Source organism: Panthera pardus, unplaced genomic scaffold, assembly GCF_024362965.1.
Source record: "Panthera pardus isolate Hobbes unplaced genomic scaffold, ASM2436296v1 HiC_scaffold_17, whole genome shotgun sequence".
In the NCBI taxonomy this organism is placed as follows: Eukaryota; Metazoa; Chordata; class Mammalia; order Carnivora; family Felidae; genus Panthera; species Panthera pardus.
Window position 1 is genome coordinate 26,421,301 of NW_026526732.1, and position 23,497 is coordinate 26,444,797.

At 40.1% G+C, this 23,497-nt stretch overlaps 1 protein-coding gene across 2 annotated transcripts in view; it reads left to right on the forward strand.

Annotated features, from left to right (window-relative positions):
• The window catches only part of TXLNB (taxilin beta), a 51,604-nt gene extending 28,578 nt beyond the window's left edge, over positions 1–23,026 (forward strand). For both annotated transcript variants that reach the window (XM_019420419.2, XM_019420418.2), the window contains 4 exons: positions 3,755–3,829; positions 10,412–10,504; positions 20,300–20,395; positions 21,622–23,026. In XM_019420419.2, the coding sequence (XP_019275964.2) occupies positions 3,755–3,829; positions 10,412–10,504; positions 20,300–20,395; positions 21,622–22,416 (1,059 nt within the window). In that variant the 3' untranslated portion in view covers positions 22,417–23,026. The remainder of the gene's footprint in view (positions 1–3,754; positions 3,830–10,411; positions 10,505–20,299; positions 20,396–21,621) is intronic.
• Positions 23,027–23,497: the final 471 nt, after the last annotated feature.

The following is a 23,497-nucleotide window of genomic DNA, read 5'->3' on the forward strand; positions in this document are numbered from 1 at the left end:
TGACAGGGAGGCAGAGAGGAGGCCTCCAGCAGCAGTATCTGTAGCAGCAATAAAGACCCTGATGCTGGAACTAGCTTGGGGTCCCCCAGATACAGAAAAATGTCACAGTAGCAAGAGCATGTGGACCCAGGAGGAGAAAGGTTCCAAATGAAGTTGGAGACATAAGCAGGGGCCAAATTGCGTAGCTTTATAGGCTTGGGAAAGTAGTTTGGATTTTATTCTAAATATACTGAGACAGTCTGGGTAGTTTTAGCTAAGGAAGTAACATGATCTGCCTTGTATCTCTAAATGATGAATCTGGCTCCTGGGTGGAAAGTGAACTAAAAGGGGACAAGGAGTCTACTGCAGCAATCTGGAGGAGACACGATGATGGCTTGGCTTGGGGACATGGCAGTGGAGAAGGAGAACTGGACACGGACAGAAGTTACGTTTTCAGTATAAAACCAACAGTCGGTGCTCTATGCTGAAGATGGTGGCAGTGAGGAAAGGGAAGAGTCAAGGATGACTCCTGGGTTTTGGAGTTTAAGAAACTGAGTGGTGGCTTTTAATGACATCTCATTAACCCCAAACCTTCTGAGCCGGCTGTAGGGCCCATCTCCAGATGAGAGAATTGAGGCTCAAAGAAGATATACCACTTGTTTAAGGTCACACACTGCTAAGTGACGGATATGTGTTGGTCACACTGCCCAACACATCACATCTCCAATGTGTCTGTCTCCAACCAAAGCCCAAGCTCTGTGATAATACATCACACTCAGACATGTGTTTCAGAGGCATGAGTTGAAGTGTGCGTCTGCTGCTGGGAAAAGGGATTTAAAATGCAATCAATGGACTAATCATGCAAATTTGGCCATTTAGTGATTGATCACAAACTTTGCAATTACCGAAAATCAGACTAGAAGAGCAATTTAATAATAACTATGGTTATCACACATGGCAGCAAAAGGGCGAATTTTGGAGAACATAACCTGGTGGACATTGGATAATCTCGAAGCAGAAGCCCATGTGCTCTTAACAAAAAGATTAAGTTGTTAAATCCATCTACAACCTACCTCTCAAAATAAGAAAGCATTTAATTATTATTCAGAATTCAAGAAAACAGATACCCCACTATTGGCATAATTACCCTGTCAGGCAAAATATGCTTCCTATAGGATATCAGTACATTTGGCACATAACACATGAGACATGACAGAGGAATAACTAGGCAGAGATTCATTTGAAAGAGACTAGGGGTCATTTTGAGGTGACCCAGCCTTAGCAAGAAGTTAACATACTCCCCTGTTTTTCTACCCTGGTTTAGCAAAACAGCAGATTTAAGTAAAAAAAAAAAAAAAGAAAAAAAATTAGCCCCCTCAGTTCTTCAAAGATGGCCACCTACCCAGATTCCAGCTATGATGCTTCTTTTTGAAAGTAATGAAATAGCAAATCGGAGCTGGAGGGTTCCTTCATCCCAAGCAGAACAGGCAGCCATCTTCCTCTCTCGGCCAGGGAACCACGCACCACAACTGGGCTCCTGAGCCTGCTTAGTGAAGAACGTGCCACATGCTCAGATGGCCAGAGGGGACCCTACAGGTCTTGTAGTCCACAGCTGCCTCAGACCTCCATGGGGTGGGTCTTGGCGCTTCTATAACAATGAACTTTCACTGTTCTCTGGGAGGCATGGAGGAAGAGATACAACCCATTTTCACAAATGGAGGCGTTGAGCCACGAGAAAAAGATAAACTGGGATAAGAAAAGAGATGCCTCCAAGTTTTTTTATGTAATGATTTTATCGTTTTTTGTTCTGATTACCAAAAAAATGGGCATTTTTTTAAATAGGCATAAAGAAAAAATATATAAGTCAGTCCATCTTCAAAACCACTAGAAACTTTTTTTTTTTTAATGTTTATTCATTTTTGAGAGAAAGAGAGAGACAGAGCACAAGCAGGGGAGGGCAGAGAGAGAAGGAGACGCAGAAACCGAAGCAGCCTCCAGGCTCTGAGCCGTCAGCACAGAGCCCAACATGGGGCTTGAATTCACAAACCATGAGATCATGACCTGAGCCAAAGTTGGATGCTTAACTGACTGAGCCACCCAGGTGCCCCTAGATCATGACCTGAGCCAAAGTTGGATGCTTAACTGACTGAGCCACCCAGGTGCCCCTAGAGTAGAAACTTCTTAAACTGATGAACACCTACTTGACTAATCAGATTAACTCATGATGTCCACCATTCTGTCTGTAAACACACTAACAGACCCCTCAGTATGTTGAACCCTGTGACTGGACAGCTACTCCAGTGTCTACACATGGGTTCCCAAGTTAAGGAAGACGGCGCTGACCACAAATCAGCTCTTTGCACCCAAACCTTTTCTTTCTTGATTTTGTGTTATGAAAACCGACAGAATGATGCAGAAACTGATGAAATGTAAGTGTGAAAAGAAAGAATTGTTTCTATGAAAATGATGCTTAATGCTTTGAAATGCCAAATAGCACAAAACAATTGTCAAGTTAGATGGGAGTAGCTATAAAGGACTTGGAGAAAGTGGTAAAACTCTAGAGAATTATCCAATCAAGCTTCTTCACAAATAATCTTAAGTCTTTAGGTTTTAGTACTATTGTTTAAAAAACTAATGTATATACAACAACAAAAAGCTTCTCTGAATGCCAGTCAGAAGACCCATACCCAAGGGTGGCTCAGTTGGTTAAACATCCGACTCTTGATTTTGACTCAGGTCAGGATCTCACAGTTCATGAGATTGAGCCCCGCATCAGGCTCTGTGCTCATGACACAGAGCCTAAGATTCTCTCCCTCCCTGCCCCTTCCCTCCTCACACACTCTCTCTTGCTCTCTCTCACAAAATAAATAAATAGATAGATAGATAGATAGATAGATAGATAGATAGATAGATAACTTAAAAAAAAGAAGACCCATACCCAAAACAAAGACCATAGCTTTATATAAAAATCAATAAGTAAACATACATCTTAAGTTCAAATAACATATTTTACATTTGTGTGTGTCATATTTATGTCTAGAACAACATTTTCAACTTAACCTGTCAGCTTCCAGTTCTGATTATCTTTGATATGAGAGCCTTGGATGTATTTGAAAGGCTGCCTCGTGGAAGAGGAATGAGACTTCTTTTGTAAATCTTATACAAGATTTGGAATAATAGGTCAAGTTTCTAACTCAGTGTTTCTCAAAATATAATCCATGGACCACCAAATCCCAAACCATTTTGTTTATTTGCTCTAACTACAGACTTGAATCACACCTATACTTCCTAACTTACATTCTTTGAGAGGGATCTGCATTTTAACATGCTCCTTAGGAGACGCTGGTGCATGCTATGGTGGAGAACTGTGGTCTAGGAGAATAACCTTGAGTTCAACATAAAGCAACAGTTGCTCACAATAATGATCTGGCAGGGGGAGGGGGGGTATTCTGGAAATGTTCAAGCAGGGACTGAATGATGACTGAACAGGATTGCTAGACTTTTCCAGAATTTGGTGGGAGGTTAAATTTTGTGTGATTTATGCTTGAGTTGAAGATTATTTTTCTCTTTTATCCCTAAGAACCACAAATCTTTAGTTGAGAATCCAACTTTTTAGACGCTGTTTTCTTAGCTTTCTTAGATACTTTGCCAAGCTCCCAAAAAGCTACTTAAGAGGGTTAATTAGCAAGTTATTCCATTTCATCCACAAATTATAACCAAATGGTAACGTAAAGAGCAATCTGACAATCTTTCCACGTGTTCTCTCTTCTCACAGTTGCTGAACCAGGCAGCAGAGTGGAAACTTCAAGCCAAAGTGTTGAAGGAACAAGAGACAGTCCTGCAGGCTCAGGTGAAATGGGGGGTTGCGGGGGGACAACCATGCATGGGGTGTGCTCTCCTTGTTGCCACATTAACAGGCTATGAACCAAAGGTACTCTCCACCAGGCCTTAACATGTGGCGGGGGCGAGGGGAGCAGGAGTTAGCAATGAAGAATAACTTCATATTTATTATTTTAAAGTAAAAATAATAGCACCACATTATACCTGAGAAAAATAAATGCTCCGCAACAACAACACCGAGTCAAAAGGTTTGCTGACATACGAATGAGGGCACCCGATGGGCAATCTGAATGAGTTGGTGTCCTGGTTCCTGCCTATCTGTTCATAATACGTCATCTCTCTCTCTCTCTCTCCTCCCCGTGATCCTATTAAAGTAAGAATAAAATGGGAACGGATCACATGCGCCATCTAGAACTCTCAGTACTGAAAGGATCCTTACTTATTTGATATTATTTATAATCAAAAGAAATGAGGAAGATAAAGTCAGCACCAAAGTTCTTGTGCTATCGGAGTTTGGCCTTGTCGGTGATAAATGACTAGGGATGATGGACAAGTAGGGAACAGTTTTGATCTGGCTTTGTGATGTCATGTGTGTGTTTTGATTAGACTACAAGAATTCATATTTCAGACTCAAAGATAAAAAGCCTCGTGCAACAGATGACTCTATCCATCCCTCCCTTGCCCTTGGGGCTCTGCCCCTTCTGGCAAAAGTTGCCTGTCTTGTTCTGGGTTAGGCATCCTAGGTCTGAGCCAGAGAGAGACACTAGCGCCCCTGCTGGGAGAAATGCGCCAGTGCTAAAGACACTGTAAAGTCACGTAGAGCAAATTCACAGAAAGTGAGGAAACCGGAAGCCTGGCGAGCTGGGCAGCTGTTAATTTAAGATTTGGATAATTCACTTGTAAATGTTTATGTGCTGACTGCTATACACTTGTTCACTGTAAAAACAAAAACAAAAACAAAAACTTTGTTCATTATACGAATGAACAAGTTCATTGAAAACTTGCTTGTATGAATACTTGTTCATTTTTTACAAAGCATATGAGAAAAGATAAGACACTCACAAATAAATTTACTTGTGGGTAATAAAATCACAAATTATACCACCGCAGACAAAAATGCAGATCGCATTTTCATAGCTCACCTTCCTAATGCATAGTTTTTCCAGTGTGTGTCCCGAATGTATTGATAAATTGTTTTCCCTCAATAACATAAAATAACATATCAAAATCATTTGTGAATACTAATTACATTGAGATTTGAACCATGTTTCTTACTGTTAATAAAATCAGCAGATCCAGAATTAAAAAACTAAAATCTAGAGTTACAAACTCAAGGTCATCCTTTAGGGAATCCCAGAACCATCACATCATGGTTGTGGGGTAGGCGGCAGGCAGCGGCCACTCTCTAAACAGAGGCAGGCAGGGGGAAAGGAGGTGTGACCTCACAGTCTTGAAGAGACTCCAGAGAATTGAGGCAGGGCTCCTGGCCCTGTCTCTGTACTATTCTCAGCACAGAGCCTTGAGCGGTACAAGAGACAATATTTGAAGCTATTCATTGCTCATATCATCTATGACAAGCAATCTCTACTCCTCTCGATAAATGGTGATAATGAACGTGAGAAGAGTAGATTAATACCATTAGACATGGGGTTAGAGAGTCATTCATTCAGCTGGCATCAGAATCTAGGCCTCAAATGACCTGTGGAATGAAACATAAGGGTATGATCCAATGCCACACCTCAAATTTGAAAAAGCATCTACCAGGAGTTTTAGACTTGCCAATGTTCCTCATTCGTTCCTTGATATTGACAGAGTCCAGAGACCAGGGTCAGGGTCCTGCCTCTTCTGCTCAGAATTTGTCTGACCTTGTGTAATTCATCGAAATCTCCCTAAACCTAAATTTCTTTGCCTGTAAAATAAGAATACTGTAATGCACCCATGATCCCAAGTTGGAGTTCTCTAACCTCTGGGAGGCTCATTACTTTTCAGTATTTCCAAAACATAACAGCATAACAGCAGCTACTATTTAAAATATAGTTGTTTTGGGGGGTGCCAGGGTGGCTCGGTCAGTTGAGCGCCCAACTTTTGATTTCAGCTGAGGTCATGATCCCAGAGTCGTGGGATTGAGCCCCTCATCAGGCTCCACACTATGCATGGAGCCTTCTTCGGATTCTATCTCCCCCTCTGTACCTCTTCCCCACTCACACACACACTCTAAAAATAAAAATAAAAAATGATAAAAGAAAATAAGATATAGTTGTTTTTGACATATCGGTTCTCAGTCAGCAGCTATATGGCAGTTATTCACATGTTTGGTTAAGTTTATAAAAGGAAAATGAGTTAATGAATATGTAAGATATGCAGTTTGCCTTCAAGTTATGCATGCAAAGCACTTAGCCCCATACCTGGCCCATAATTAGCATAATTAGTTCAACCAGTATTTATTGAGCACCTACTCAGTGCTAGACAAGGTTCTAGGTGCTGGAGATAGACTAATCCATAAGAGAATCAAAAGTCCCTACCTAATTAAACACAGTGATAATACTACTAATAAAAATGCTAACAATTAGTGTATGAGCTAACATTACTATTATTTCATAGGTGAGGATCTACATAGAGATATATGAGACAAAAGGAGTCTTTGGTTACAAAAAAGTTTATGAACCCCCAGAAAAGATTATCTCAAGACCTTGTGCAGCTCTAGTTCCTGAATGTAGACAGCTTCCAGAGCAGAAGCAGTGTGGCCTAAGCTGGGCTAACCCCGCCTTTTCCTCCATTGCCTTGTTTTCTGTGGCGTGTGGCTCTCTCTGCAAGGACACCCCTTTCTCTCCTGTCTTCAAGGCACTTTTCAAAACTTCAACAATGACTTCAAGAAGAATATAGTAGCCCCCAAACCCTATGTATAAAAATGTTTAAAAATTCCTCTTGAAAACTGTCGATGTTGTAGCTTTAAAACCTTTAGATCTTGAAAAACAAAATCGATCACAGATTTGATTGCAGAGCACTCGAACCCTTCCTTCGGGTTTAGAACTGCTTTAAAGGAGTGGGGTGGTAGGAGGCAAGAGGGCTCAAGTCCCCATTTCCACATTCTGAGCTAAGGAAATATCAAGGACAGATTACGTTTAACTAGATGAAGTCACCTCCAGCCATAAGACAACAGCTTGCCAGGTTGGGGCATGATTCTCACTTAGCGAAGAGATGTCTGGCTTTCAATTACACAAACCATGGCAACAGAGTAAATGTCAGAAATGATCAATGGAATACAATTGCCACTACAAATAGAGTGTTCACTGAATCGATAAGGATGAAGACGGTGGATGTGGAAAGTCAGCAATGCCAACGCAGCCACACAGCCACGCAGCCACAAAAACACTGCCCAAGGGGAAAGATCATTGAGTAAATTTGGTTTGGCTTTATTTAGTTTTTTCTTTTTTCTCTCTTTCTTTCTTTTTCCTTTCTTTCTTTTTTCTTTCTTTCTTTCTTTCTTTCTTTCTTTCTTTCTTTCTTTCTTTCTTTCCTTCCTTTTTTTGGTAAATTAAGGACAGCAATCACAGCCTTTAAACCGGAAGTGCTCACCTTATGTATCTAGGACGAGAGGACATTACTCTGCAACTGCTATTATAATTGGACGTGTTCCCAAATCCAATATCACAAGTTCGCTAAGACAATTCCTGGACATACTTTTGTTTCCTGTATGCTATGAATGTTTGTAATTAAAATCTGGTGCCCCATTAGAAGAACGTATGAGTCGCTCACCCACATAACAGTGAAAATGTTGCAGCAACTGTTGTGGTGACTCACCCTAGAACAGTCCGTTTCTATTTCTGCCTCTGGCAGGAGTACTGTGGATGACCTCTGGATGTCCCTTCCATGCTTCTCTGAAATACCAAAATAAGAGCAGGAATATGACACATGAAACCAAACATGCATCATGTCAGCGTGATAGTGAGAGGGAACATATACCAAACAAATATCCACAAAGTAAACAAGAAGTGTCCATTTTGAGTTAGCACAAGCAAAGAGTTTTAGAGTTGTTTACCTGAGACAAGCATAATCCACACAGGTTTTGCCACCTGCCACAAAGAGGTCAAATAGGAAGAAAGGCTGAGTATGAAAAACAGTACTTAGAAGGGGAAATGTGGAGTTACTGTTTCATGGGTAGAGACTTTCAGTTTTGCAAGATGAAAGGGTTCTGGAGATTGGTTACACGACAGTGTGAACGCAGTTAACAATACTGAACTGTACATTTAAAATAGTTGAGATGGTAACTCTTACATTACATGAATTTGTCCCAATTAAAAAGAAAGAACAGCAGTGGAGAGAAGAAAAAAACAAAAACAAAAAACAGTCACTAGAAAAAGGCCAGAAGAAGTGGTAATGAAATGAGACACTTCTTCCTGGCCCTCTGGGTGTGTCTGCCTTCCCCCATGCCACAAGAAAACATGAGGAAAGGAAACAAAACCTGCCCGATGTATACACCCAAAAGACCATTTTTGCCCAAAGGAAGGGGAGAAGCTGGCCGAGGTGGGCACGGTTGCTCCTGCTGATACTGTCAAGGTTGTGCCAGCAAGATGGGCTGTGCACGCGCCCACTCCTGCTCTGCCTGTCTGCAGCCTGCAACTACCCGGCTGCGTGAGCGGCTTTGAGAGGACCTGCTCCAGGGACGGTAGTATCTGCCACCCTCCCATAACTCTGCAGGAATTCCCGAGAAGTGGGGAAAAGAAAGGAGAGAAAGTAAGAAAAAGCAACTTCACAGGATATGTAACCAAGAATGCAAATGAAGGTGGAGAGGATCAGCTGGGAGTAGCTGTCCTCACCCTGGACCACTAGATTATGTGCAGTAGTATAGATAGCCAGTCCAGTAGAAGTTTATCCTCAGATTAAGGACTTGACCTACTCAAGGGCCCTGAAATCAATTCAGTGGATCCCAGCCACTACTTCAAAAAAAGTGAAACAGAACTAAACAGAATATGTCAAGAGTGCATTGTACATAATGAGTAAGGATTATCTTATGCAGTGTGTGTGTGTGTGTGTGTGTGTGTGTGTGTGTGTGTGTGTGTAAAACCCTACTACACCTTCCTGGCCATGAACTCCCTGGTGCCCTTTTATTCAGTCTTCTTTCATCTGTGTGCCAAGGAATCATGAGAAAAAAAAATTTAGGCCACCAGAGTTGCCCCCAAGCTCTGTCACATATGCGTGGAACCAACATGTGATTTCAAAACGATACTCAGATGTTGTTTGACTTTTCTTTGGAAAATCTATCCTATAGAAAGGTTTTACGTTATCATTCCGTTGTTCTTGTTTACTGCAGTGAAATCTCTGCTATTCTACAACATTTGAGAATGACCCCTTCTCGATCAGCAGATTTTCCGGGTTCTAGGGGTAGTCTGATCCCCATACTCTCTACCTCTCACCCCCAAGACTGGGAACTCTCCAGTCTACTGGCTTCCAGTTAGTAGTTTTTCGCTTTCAAAAGGACAGTGTCCCAGGTACCACCAGCTAGTCATTTGGTGCCCATTTGAGGAGCTGGGGTTTGCTCCAGCATTCAACAGTACCAAATGCTCATTCGAAAACGGAGGCCTTCCTAACATGTATCATCCATATTAAATCTCCACTCATAGCATGCTATTCTAAAATCATTTTTTAAAGCAAGATTTGATTAGTGTATTGCTGTCTCTAGCAATCAAGTACTTAACACACTCTCCTTCCCTGTCCTGCTTTATTCGTACTTCAAATTACCTTATTCCTTGGAATAAGGATATAGAGGTAGAAAGTACTCCTGAAGTGAACCACACGCTTGCCAGTGCTAACCCATATGATGTTTTATACTGTGTGCACATTAGAAAAGGCATTCCTTCCTCGAGACTCATTCTTTCCATCTGTAGAAAATTCGTATAATAAACTGATTTTGATGAACAGGGACATTTAACTGCTATTGGCTATAACGCTGTCTTCATAAACATACAAAACCAAATGGACTGAAATGCAAATGGTTGGTTGCTTAGCGTGGCACAACGGGTATGATTGCAGCCACCCATGTCGGGTCCACTTCTTTTCATTTTTCTACATTCTCACTTCTTTCAAGACCAAGTTCAAGGTTCGCCTTCTCCACAAAAACATGGCTCACGTGGTCACCTGACATGCCCACTTCCTTCTCTGACTGACACCATCCTTAACAGACTTGGTACTTTGTAGTATTCCCTGTCCCATCATCAAGTTGTCTTTGAGATTATCTTCCCATCACGTGTGCATGTCTCTCAGAAACAGTAGCCACATGTTCAATGCTTTGCACATAGAGTCAATGTGTATGTTCGGTGCTCAATAAAAGTGTGTTGGGAAAAGTTAGGCTGTAATGAAATGGTGATGACACATTTTCTTATTCCATTTTTTCTTTAAAGACGTACTTCAATCATACTCACTGACTTAGGTTGATGTCATAGTAAACAAAAGAACAGAACACATTATTAACATTGTGTTGAGGATTCCTTTATATCAACTTTCTTCTCAAATAATGAACGATGCCATGTTGTTTTGTTCTGGAAGCATGCTTAAAGCAGCTCTAAAGTAGATGTACTTTTCCCCTTATTTACAGCTTACTCTCTATTCCGGAAGGTTTGAAGAGTTCCAGAACACACTGACAAAAAGCAATGAGGTGTTTGCCACTTTCAAACAGGAAATGGATAAAGTGAGTAGTACTTATCCCCCACAAAATACTGACATTTTCTATTTTGACAGGCAATTCTCCTTTGAGTTCATTTCTGTCACGTTAAGATCCTTTGGTGCATTTCATGAAGTAATGAAACATTTATACATGCAAATAAGATTTGGGCTGTGTTTTTTTATTGGTAATTATCTGGTGAATTAATCTTAGGAAGAGTCCAAAAAACACCAGGATCTATTTTCACCCTGAGAAAAAAATATTTTCCTTTTCTAGTCCATGGAGAGCTAAGAAAAAAAAGACAAAAGCTAGCAATTTAACATTATGCTGTTTATACTGAAATTTTTAAAAATCTAATTTCTAAAGATTAAAAAAACAACTTTCATACAAATGTGCAACAGAAGAAGTTTAGAGTAGAAAATACCATTTCATATAATCCTTCTTCGAAGAGAATATATGTAGTATGATATAACTGACAGAGCCTTGAATGAGAAGAAGGAAGCCCAAATTCAAATTCTGGGTATGTCCTTCTCCTCATGCAGTACTAGACGATCCACTTAACGTCCCTCCAATTTTATTTTTCTTATCTATAAATTAACATACTATTTCCCTTGCCTAATACACAGATTGTAAAGTTCAAATACATGTTTTTTAATGTTTATTCATTTTTGACAGACAGAGAGAGACAGAGCGTGAGCGGGGGAGGGGTGGAGAGAGGGAGACAGAATCTGAAGCAGGCTCCAGGCTCTAAGATGTCAGCACAGAGCCCAAAGGGGGTCTCGAACTCACAAACCAGGAGATCATGACCTGAGCGGAAGTCGGACGCTTAGCCAACGAAACCACTCAGGCGCCCCATATTAATATATTTTTAAAGGGTTTTAAACTTTCTTACACTCTTTTACAAATATAAGGTGCTAAATATTATTGGACATATGTTCAAAATTTATTTAATCCAGTGTTTTCCCAAAACAAAATCAGCATCAGAATTGTGCTTCTTAATGGGCACAGGCATTAACCTTTTTTAAGTGCAAAAAGCATCCTTTTAAAACCACTTTCTTAAAATTATATGATAAATTTCACAATTCAGTGAACAAACATAAGTAGGTCAACACTTGTTAGAAGTTATAGCTTTCTCACTCTGGGGTGGATCTATCCATTTTTAAAAACCTCTCTTCATTATAGAGTGTTAAGATTGGAATAAATATTAGAGCAAGAAAAGTGTTTTTATTTATTTCAAAATTACATAGTTTTAAGATTGGAATAAATATTAGAGTAGGAGTTTTAAATCTGGGGTTTATTTATAGACTTTTAAAGTTGACTCACAATTAGCAAAAAAAAAAAAAAAAAAAAAAAAAAACCCAGCAAAAAAAATGATGTGCATATTGTATTTCTTTGTGTATGGTCCCATCAAATCCTTAAAGGGGTTGATGACTTTTAAACTAAAACTACTAAACTTGGTTAACAAATGATCAAAATTAAAAACCATTCAAGGCTCACCTAGCTTCTCTATAAAGCCCAGGGCTTAGCCTGGGCCCAGCCTCCTGCCCCCAAGTGTACTCAGCCTCAGGCAGCATGGCACAAAGCAGCAAGGGCCCAGGTATGGCTCATCCAGGGGAACACAACCTGATGATTACATTGCTGTCCTTTGCTGCATCCAAGCAGAGCAGAGATCCAACCGTTTCAGTTTCAAAAAAGATGAGCTGCATTTTATCCACTTCTGTTCCCTCTACGCCCAACTCCCCACTGATGACCAGCAGACACTCTTCACACATTGCATTAAATGCAATGAAATAACTCTAGTTCCACTCTTCTGCTAACTCACCTGAATATTCTTCCACCTCTCTGAGCGTCAGTTTCCTCAGTGAGAGTGGAGGTGAAAACAGAACCTTCCTTATGGGACTGTTTCAAAGATGAAATGAATGATGTGTGTAATCACATTCTGTGACTCCCACCACACTCTACAAATGTGAAGATTGAGAGGGAGCAGGAAGATGGCAGTGGAGTAGGAGGACCCTAGGCTCACCTTTCCCACAAATACAACTAGATAACTATCAAATCATCCTAAATACCGCAGAAATTGACCTGAAAACTGGTAGAATGCACTCCACAACTAAAGGGAGAGAAGAGGCCAAATCAAAGATGGTAATAAATGCAAAGCCATCATTTGGGGGAGAAATAGATCACAGCTGCTATGGAAGAAAAGAAGCTGTGGTCTTGGAGAAGGGAGAGAGAGAGAGAGAGACAGAGAGAGAGAGAGAGAGAGAGAGAGAGAGAGAGAGAGAAGTACACAGGGAAATACACAAGGAGAACATTTCCCCAAAGCCATTGGCTTGGAAAATGAAAGGGGCTGAATTTTGGAAGTTCTTGCAACCAGCAGGTCTTAAAGCCTGGAGTTTTAAAGGTCAGTAGGCTTGGATAGGATAGACCTGGAGGGTACTATACTGCTCCTGGAGAGAAGGTATACAAAAAAACCTGTGGCAGACAATGTGGAAACAACTATCTGAAGAGTGCCTGGGGAACGCCGTAGGGAAATTATTCCCTCTTCTCAGAGTGTGTCTCTGAGAGGCAGCATTCATGGAGACATGTCTCTGGGAACAAAGGAGGTGGCCAACACCATTTCCCTCCCTTGCCCCTCTGCATATACACAGAGCCACCTGCAAGAAGCAGCACAACATGGACACTGGCTGCCTAATTTGCTTACACCAAGCCCCACACATCAACTCCCTGCACCCCAGTGGAACTGCTCTTCTCAATCACACTTGCCTCAGTCTCAGCATGGCAGGTCCCTCCCCCCAAAGACCAGCACAAATCCCTGCCTGCACAACATCTTCTGACCAGAAAGTTCTGGAGGGCTTCAGTTCTGGTGGAGGTGGTCAGGTCTCACTTCACAAGCAGACAAGAACACACCTAGTTAAAACTGACCACATTCACACCAGGGACCAAACACTGCCCACAACAGGTAAGGGAGAGCCTCTGCAGATGACTGGCCTGAAGGACAGAGCAACCAAAACACAACAGCGGAGCTCACATAGCACACACTGGAGACCCTTCCTTGAAGCGCCAGGGTCTCAGCACTACGTGACCTCTTCTTCATAAAGAAGCTCCTGCTTCTTTCAGGAGCAGGAGACCTAACTGGATTTTCTAACCCAGAGAAGAAGATAGAGACTTAGACAAAATGTGAAGACAGAGGAATTTCTCCAAAATGAAAGAACAAGATAAGGTCACAGCCAGAGATCTCAGTGAAACAGATACAAGTAACATGTCTGATGGAGAATTTAAAGCAACAATCATAAGAATACTCACTGGGCTTGAGAAAAGAATGGAAGACATCAGTGAGACCCTTACCACAGAGATAAAAGCGTTTAAAAAGAATCAGTCAGAGATGAAGAATAGACAAACAAGATCTGAAACAGGCTAGATGCAGTAAAGAGCAGGCTGGAAAGAAGGAGACCTAGAAGTGGAAAGACCTAGAAGCTGGAAAGAAGTGACCTAGAAGACAAAGTAATGGATAGTAATGAAGCTGAACAAAAGACAGTAACACCAGAATAGAATCCGGGAAGTCAGTGACTCCACCAAATGTAATCACACTCATATTATAGGAGTGCCAGAAGAAGAAGAGAGAAAAGGGGGGGGGGGGGGGGGGGAAGGGGCAGGAAATTTATTTGAAGAAATAATAGCTGAAGACCTCCTTAATCTGGGGAAGGAAACAGACATCCAGATCCAAGAGACACAGAGAATTCCCATCAAAATCAATAAAAGCATGCCAACACCAAGACATATTATAATTAAATTTGCAAAATACAGTGATAAAGAAAAAATCTTAAAAGCAGCAAGACAAATGAAGTCTTCAACTTCCAAGGGAAACCGCATAGGCTAGCTGGAAAGTTCTCAATAGAAACCTGGCAAGCCAGAAAGGAGTGGAATGATATATTCAAAGTACTGAGCGGGAAAAATCTGCACCTAAAAATATTCTATCCAGCAAGGCCACCATTTGGAATAGAAGGAGAGATCAAGAGTTTCTCAGAAAAACAAAAACTAAAGGAGTTCATGACCACTAAACCAGCCCTGCAAAAAATATTAAAGAGGACTCTTCAAGTAGAAAAGAGAGACCAAAAATGACAATTTAAAGGCAGCAAATACAAAAGCAGTAAAAATTAATATTTCTGTAATAATCAGTCAAGGATCTCACATACTAAATGGTATAAAATAAAACATATACCTAAAATGTAGACAGGAGAGGAAAAAAGAATGAGTTCAACCTTGAGTGAACATCATCTTCATATAGACTGCTATTTGCAGAAGAGGTTATGGTAACCATATATCAAAAATCACTAATAAACATGCAAAGAACAAAGAAAAAAATCCAAATATATCACTAAAGAAAATAAGCAAAACATGAAAAAGAGAAAGACAAGAAATGATCAGAGAAAATCTCCAGAAACAGCCACAAAATAAGTAATAAAATGGCAATAAATACATATCTATCAATAGTTACTTTGAATGTAAATGGACTCAATGGTCCAATCAAAAGACATAAGGAGTCATAATGGATAAAAAAAAAAAGATACCCATCTATATTCTGCCTACAAGAGACTCATTTTAGACCTAAAGACACTTGCAGATTGAAAGTGAGGGAATGAAGAAACATTTATCATGCAAATGGATGTCAAAAGAAAGCCAAAGTAGCAATACTTACATCAGACAAACTAGACTTTAAAACAAAGACTATAACAAGAGACAAAGAAGGACACTTTATAATAATAAAGGGGGACAATCCAACAAGAAGATATAAGAATTGTAAATATTTATGCACCCAACATAGAAGCACCCAGATATATAAAACAATTAATAATAAACATAAGGGAACTAATTGATAATAATGCAATAATAGTAGGGGACTTCAACATACCATTTACATCAACAGACAGATCATCTAAACAGAAAACAAACAAGGAAACAGTGGCTTTGAATGACACACTGGACCAGATGGACTTAACAGACACATTCAAAACATTCCATCCTAAAACAGCAGAATACATATTCTTTTATAGCACACATGGAACATTCTGAATAGATGTCACATATTAGGTCATAAAACGGGCCTCAACAAATACAAAAAGATTGAAGTCATACCATGCACCTTTTCTGACCACAATGCTATGAAACTAGATATCAATCACAAGAAAAAATCTGGAAAGACCACAAATACACGAAGGTTAAACAACATGCTACTAAACAATGAATGGGTCAACCAGGAAATCAAAGAAGAAATTAAAAAATACATGGAAACAAATTAAAATAAAAATATAACAATCCAAAACCTTTTGGATACAGCAAAAATGGTCCTAAGAGGGAAGTGTATAGCAATACAGGTCTACATCAAGAAGCAAGAAAAATCTCAAATAAACAACCTAACCTTCCACCTAAAAGAACTAGAAAAAGAACAGCAAACAAAGCCTAACGTCAGCAGAAGGAAGGAAATTATAAAGATTAGAGCAGAGAATGTAAGGGTGATCTGGCTGAGACATTTGTCACTCCATTGATCACCAGGGTTGATTCAACTGATCTGGCTGGTTAGGTGGGTGTCCAGATAGAGAAAGACCATCCTTCTTAGTCAGGGGTGTATAAGTACCTGTGCTCCCCTGCTAGAACTTCCAAACAAGCTCTCTAGGTCCATTTGTAGGAAAATGTAGGGTAGTCAAGCTTCCAAGAACCCAGACACATCCAAATGAGGTGCTGAATGTGGCAGTCCGCATTTCTTTCAAAACAAAAAATAATAATAAAGATTAGAGCAGAAATAAGTGATGTGGAAACTAAAAACACAATAGAACAGATCAATGAAACCCGGAGCTGGCTGGTTCCTTGAAAAACTTAATAAAATTTATAAACCTCAATTCAGACTTCTCAAAAAGAAAATATAAAGGAAAAAAAGAAAAAAAAAAAGAAAAGAGAAAGGACCCAAATAAATAAAATCACAGATGAGAGAGGAGAAATAACTAACACCACAGAAATTATAAGAGAATATTATGAAAAACCATGTGCCAACAAATTGAACAACCTAGAAGAAATGGATAAATTCCTAGAAATATATAAATTACCAAAACTGAAACAGGAAGAAATAGAAAACTTGAACATACTGATAACCAGCAAATAAATTGAATCAGTAATCAAAAAACTCCCAACAAACAAAAGTCCAGGACCAGATGGCTTCACAGGAGAGTTCTACCAAACAGTTAAAGAAGAGTTAATACAAGGGTGCCTGGATGGCTCAGTCGGTTAAGCATCCAACTTCGGCTCAGGTCATGATCTTGCAGTTCGTGAGTTCAAGCCCTTCATAGGGATCTGTGCTGACAGCTCAGAGCCTGGAGCTTGCTTTGGATTCTGTGACTCCTTCTCTCTCTGCCCCTCCCCCATTCACATTCTGTTTCTGTCTCTGTCTCTCTCTCTCTCCCAAAAATAAATAAACATTAAAAAAAATTTAATGAAGAGTTAATACCTATTCTTTTTAAACTATTACAAAAAAATAGAAAAGGAAGGAAAACTTCCAAAATTCTTTCTATGAAGCCAGCATTACCCTGATACCAAAACCAGATAAAGACACTACTAAAAAAGGGAACCACAGACCAATATCTCTGAAGAATATAGATGTAAAAATTCTCAATAAAAAACACTAGCAAACCAAATCCAACATTACATTTAAAAAATCATTCACTACAATCAAATGGAATTTATTCCTGTGTTGCAGGAGTTGTTCAATATTTGCACATCAATCACCATGACACATCACATTAATAAAAGAATGGATAAGAAGCGTATATGATCATTTCAATAGATGCAGAAAAAGCACTTGACAAAGTACAATATCCATTCATGATAAAAACACTCAATACTTTAAGTCGATTTAAAGGGAACATACCTCAACATACTAAAGGTCATATATGAAAAACCCATAGCTAATATCATCCTCAATGGGAAAAACTGAGAACTTTTCCTATACAGTCAGGAATAAGACAGGGATGTCCACTTTCACCACTTTTATTCAACATAATACTGGAAGTCCTAGCCACAGCAATCAGACAAAAAAGAAGGAGAAAAGAAGGAGGAGGAAGAGGAGGAAGAGGACGAGGAGGAGGAGGAGGAGGAGGAGGAGGAGGGGAAGGGGAAGGGGAAGGGGAAGGGGAAGGGGAAGGGGAAGGAGAAGGAGAAGGAGAAGGAGAAGGAGAAGGAGAAGGAGAAGGAGAAGGAGAAGGGGAGAAAGAAAGAAAGAAAGAAAGAAAGAAAGAAAGAAAGAAAGAAAGAAAAGGATCCAAATTGGCAAGGAAGGAGTAAAACTTTCACTATTTGCAGATGATATGATGCTCTGTACATGTCTAGAGGTGACAAATAAATTCATTAAAGTCACAGGATACAAAATCAACATACAGAAATCTGTTGCATTTCTATACACCAATAATGAAGCAGCAGAAAGAAAAACTAAGGATCCATTTACAATTGCAGAACAGAAACAATGATACCTAGGAATAAACCTAACCAAAGAGGTAAAAGGCCTGTACTCCAAAAACTATAAAACACGGATGAAAGACATTGAAAATGACACAAAGAAACAGAAAGACATTCCATGCTCATGGATTGGAAGAACAAATATTGTTAAAATGTCTATACTATCCAAAGTAATCTACACATTTAATGCAATCTCTATCAAAATACCAACAGCATTTTTCACAGAGCTGGAACAAGCAATCCTAAAATGTGTCTGGAACCAAAAAAGTCCCTGAATAACCAAAACAACCTTGAAAAAGAAAAACAAAGCTGGAGGTATCACATTTCTGGACTCAAAGTTCTAATACAAAGCTATAGTAATCAAAAAAAAAAAAAAAAAAGTATGGTACTGGCACAAAAACACACACATAGATCAATAGAGCAGAATAGAAAACCCAGAAATAAACCCACAACTATATGGTCAATTCATCTTCAACAAAGCAGGGAAGAATATCCAATGGGAAAAAGAATGTCTCTTCAACAAATGGTGTTGGGAAAACTGAACAGCAACATGCAGAAGAATGAAGCTGGGCCACTTTCTTAAACCATACACAAAAATAACTTCAAAATGAGTTAAAGACCTAAATGTGACACCTGAAACCATAAAAATTCTAGAAGAGAACACAGGCAGTAACTTTTTGACATTGGCTGTGGCAACTTCTTAAGTACGTTTCCTGAGACAAGGGAAACAAAAGCAAAAATAAACTATTGGAACTACATCAAAATAAAAAGGTTCTGCAAAGGAAACAATCAATGAAACTAAAAGGCAACCTATGGAATAGGAGAAGATATTTGCAAATGACGTATCTGATAAAGGGTTTGTATACAAAATATATAAGGAACTTATCAAACTCAACACTCAAAAAAATGAATAATCCAATTAAAAACGGGCAGAAGACATAAACAGACATTTTTCTACAGAAGACATACAGATGGACAACAGACACATGAAAACATGCTCAATATCATTCATTATAAGGAAAATCCAAATCAAAACTACAGTGAGATATCACCTCATACCCGTGAAAATGGCTAAAATCAACAACACAAGAAATATGTGTTGGCGAGGATGTGGAGAAAGGGGATCCCTCTTGCGCTGTTGGTGGGAATGAAAACTGGTGTAGCCACTGTAGAAAACAGTCTGGAGGTTCCTCAAAAAGTTAAAAGTAGAACTGCCCTATGATCCAGCAACCGCACTACAAGGTATTCCACCAAAGAATACAAAAGTAAGAAGTACTGATTCAAAGGGATACATACACCCCAATGTTTATAGCAGCATTATCTACAACAGCCAAATTATGGAAAACAGCCCAACTGTCCACTGACTGATGAATGAGTAAAGATGTGGTGTGTGTATATATATATATATATATATATATATATATATATATATATATATATACATATATATACACATACATGTATATATACATATATATATGAATATCATATTACCCACCATAAAAAAGAATGAAATCTTGCCATTTGCGATGACATGGATGGATTGAGAGAGTATTATGCTAAGTGAAATAAGTCAATCAAAGACAAATACCATATGATTTCACTCATATGTCAAATTTAAGAAAGAAAACAAATGAGCAAAGGAAAAAAAGAGAGAGAGAGGCAAACCAAGAAACAGACTCAACTATAGAGAGCAAACTGAAGGTTACCAGAGGGGAGGTGGATGGGGGGGGGGGGGGGATGGGTTAAAGAGACGATGCGGACTAAGCAGTGCACTTGTGAAGAGTACCAGTGATCACTATATGGTACACCTGAAACTAATACCACACTGTATGATAACTAGCTAGTATTTAAATTAAAACTTTTTTTAAAAAAAATGTAGACTGAGAAAATAGAAAGCTGCAGTTTTGTGTAGCTACTTCTCAGATGTGCCCAGATAGTCCCAATATGTTAATGGCTAAAAAGCCAGACCAGCTTTCTCGCTTGCAGTTTCTATTCAGTAAAGAATCTAAATTGCAAGCTTATTCTTGGGACTAAATAAAGCTACTTTTACTTTAAAGAATAAGCAGTGACAAAACAGGGTGACTCTAAGTAGTTTCCTTTTTCCTGAACTGGTGCAAGTAAGTTTGTTCACCACGAACCTAGATGATTCAGGAATAAATAGGACTCTTCCCACTCAGTCTTCATTCCGTGACATCAAACTTCTGTTTGTTTCAGCAGCTAGTGACAAAGAGACTTTTCTTGGCATCACATATGGAACTAGTAGTTTTTTTGATATGTTAAGTTTTCAGGATTAACATTAAAATACTCTAATTTCTGTAGACAACCAAGAAAATGAAGAAGTTAGAGAAGGACACAGCCACGTGGAAAGCCCGGTTTGAGAACTGTAACAAAGCTCTGTTGGACATGATTGAAGAGGTAAGGAAGCCTAGCCGCTAGCTTATTTTCCCCTATCTAGTCCAAATATTCATATTCCGAAAGTAATTATAACCTAATAGTGCAAATTATTATCTTGGAAAAAGAGTTGATTTTTTTTTTCTGAGGTGTGATATGTGAAATTGTAATAAAAATATTTAGAGCAAAAGAGAATTGGATCCAGACTCACAAAGAGCTTTGTGACCCTAAGTCACATGCCTACGTGCTGAGTCCGCAGCTGTTGCCAAATCAGCATCATGCCTGCGCGACTTCATTCCGTAAAGGAAAGACAAGTGTCTTACTTGTCTTTGAATTTCCCCAGTGCCTAGCACAGAGCAGGTGCAGAATAAATTAATGAGTTAATCTGAACATACTGAGAGAAGACACCAGCCCCAGCACCCAGGGTATGTACAACTGTATAGACAGATATGGAGATGTATTGTCTAATTCTTCCAACAGGCATTTAATTACTGATATTATGTCAGGCTCTGTAGGTGTTGAGACAATAAAGGCAAAGATATATAGCCCTTGACCTGAGAGGCAGAGCTTACAGGTGAAGGTCTCCCCATGTGCACGAGCAACAGAAAAACCCTCAAAGGGTACAGAGTGGCACAAAGGTGGGGGCAAGGAGTGAGACGATTAGGAACGATTTCATGCACAAACACACCAACATTTCCACAGAAATGGAGAACTGAACAGTTTGAGCAGGCAGCATCATGAATTAGTGTGTGGGGAGTTTCTGTCGTTATAATTACTGTTCTAGCAATTCATCCCAAATAGCAACCAATTCCAAAGAGATGGGCTTATTATTCACTGACATAAATCAAACAGTTGCCAGATTAGCATACAGCAGTTTATCTATAGACTAGATAAGGCTCTGCTGACAGCCGGGTCCCAGTCCATCGCATTCATTGTGCCATTGGAAGACTTAAAAGCAGAAAATGCATCTACTTTAAGATTCCGGAGGCCTTGGACTGAAGCAGAGAGATGCTTTGCCATCTTTCTTTCCCACAGAAAAGGATACGGGGATTAAAATTCTACCAGGGTCTCACTCACAAGGCAAAAAAACGGAAGTGATTCCCCCTGACCAGGGGTCTGTTCAGCCACCAGTCTGCGGTGGCTGCAGAGTCTGGCAGACAAATTCCTGGGCAAATGGTTTTGCTTGTCTCCAGAGGGCATCCTGGCAATTTCGCTCTGGTGTTTTACGTGTGTGTGTTTTCAACTCACAGAAAGCATTGAGAGCCAAGGAATATGAGTGCTTCGTGATGAAAATTGGGAGGCTGGAGAACCTCTGTCGAGCTTTACAAGAAGAGAGAAACGAGCTCTACAAAAAAATCAGAGAAGCAAAAATGCCTGAAAAAGATGACCAAAGTCAGCACACCTCCGACGAGGAGCTAGAGTCTGCTGTTTCTGTGGGCGGCGAGGTCGATGCAGAGGAAGCCGACAGTGTTCACAATGCTGTGAAAAATCTGGCCACAGCCTTCATGGTCATCCGTCATCCGGAGTCGACCTTCGACCAGTCCAAAGAAATCCCACCAGAATCCGGCAGTCCTCAAGGGGTTGGTGACTCGGCCCTCAAAGAGCCAGAACAATCCCCTCCGAGCCCTTTATGCCACTCAGAGATTTCCCTGCCTCCCCCAACTCCTCAGGCTGAGGCCGAAGGAGGCAATGAGGCAGAACCGCCCCCCAGGCCCAGCAATCCCCCCACGGGGTCGGCAGCAGAGGCCCAAGACCAGGGTCTTCTTACAGCAGCCCAGGCTGATCAGCAGCCCCAGAAGCCAGGGGCAGAAGCTTCCAGTCAGGCCCCACAGCCCCCGGCAGAGGCTTCCCTACCAGTGATGGAGGCAAATGGTCCTGCTCCACCGCCCACAGCAGGTGAGCAAATTCTAGTCGGGGAGCTCGGATGTGGGCCCAGTAGGCAGCCACCCCCACTGGAAGCAGCAGCATTGAGACCACCAACAGGGGTCTCGGTGGAGCCCCAGCTGCCCCAGGTGGCTGACACCAACCTGGAAGGAGTAGACTAAGCCTCGTCGTGGTGCCTTCCGAGCTTAGTGCCTTCCCAGCTTCACGTCTTCATCGTGACAGATTGTCTTCTGAAAGAGGCATTAAGGGCCAGGGATGTCTAAGGGAAGAGACTTAATTAGAATCAAGACATTTTTAAATGTTATGCAGAGCACATTCAGCCTGTGCTATTTGTTCTCAATTTATAACTGATTTGGAGCTTTTCTATTTAACGTCGGTTGACAGTACAATTTTCCCAAATGGCAACAAAACATACAAATAGCAAATTCATAAGAATTTTCCACTGAGATGGTATTTATTTCAATTTTTTAATCAACAGTAGGATTTGGTGTTTAAAGACTTCTCCCACAATATGTAAATGCATAAAAAGTGATTGTTATTTATTTCCCTATATATTTTAATAAGTTCTATAGTAAGTTATGGATGTCCAGGTTTCATTTAAGCAACATTTACATAATATGTGCATATGTGTAGATATATATATATATGTATACATGTGTGAATGTATGTGTGCGAATATATACCTGAGTTTATGCACCTACATGTACATGTATGTATTATATATGTGTGTGTATATATATACAAATATATTATATACTAATATATATTACACATACATTTCATCCCTCTTTGGAATTCTCTCATGCAAAATATTTAGACAGTAATCAAAAAAATGATCTCTTACTTGCTTGGGATGACAGTAGATTAATGCTCTGAATCAGAAGTAGGTTCAGAATACGAGTATTTAGGCCATGTAATGTAGGGCAAAAACAAGTAACCAAATGGTAAGTCAATAAATTCAATCAGTTGATCCAAAGATAGAACAGCAGTTGGGTTAGATTCTAAGTCTGCAGAACACATAGACACAAAGGTGCCACAAGAGGCAATAGACAGAATAGGGGAACAATCACAGCCCTCGATGGCTCATCTCTTCCAGCGGCCTCTCCGACACAGCTCGGCCCATTGCCTCACCACCCCATGTGGTGGGGCAGCCCACTCATGGCTACCTGCAAGGAAAGGGTGGGAAGTGGGAGAGCAAGCAAGGGCATGGAGGGATTGAGTGCCCTGGGACTGATACGAGGC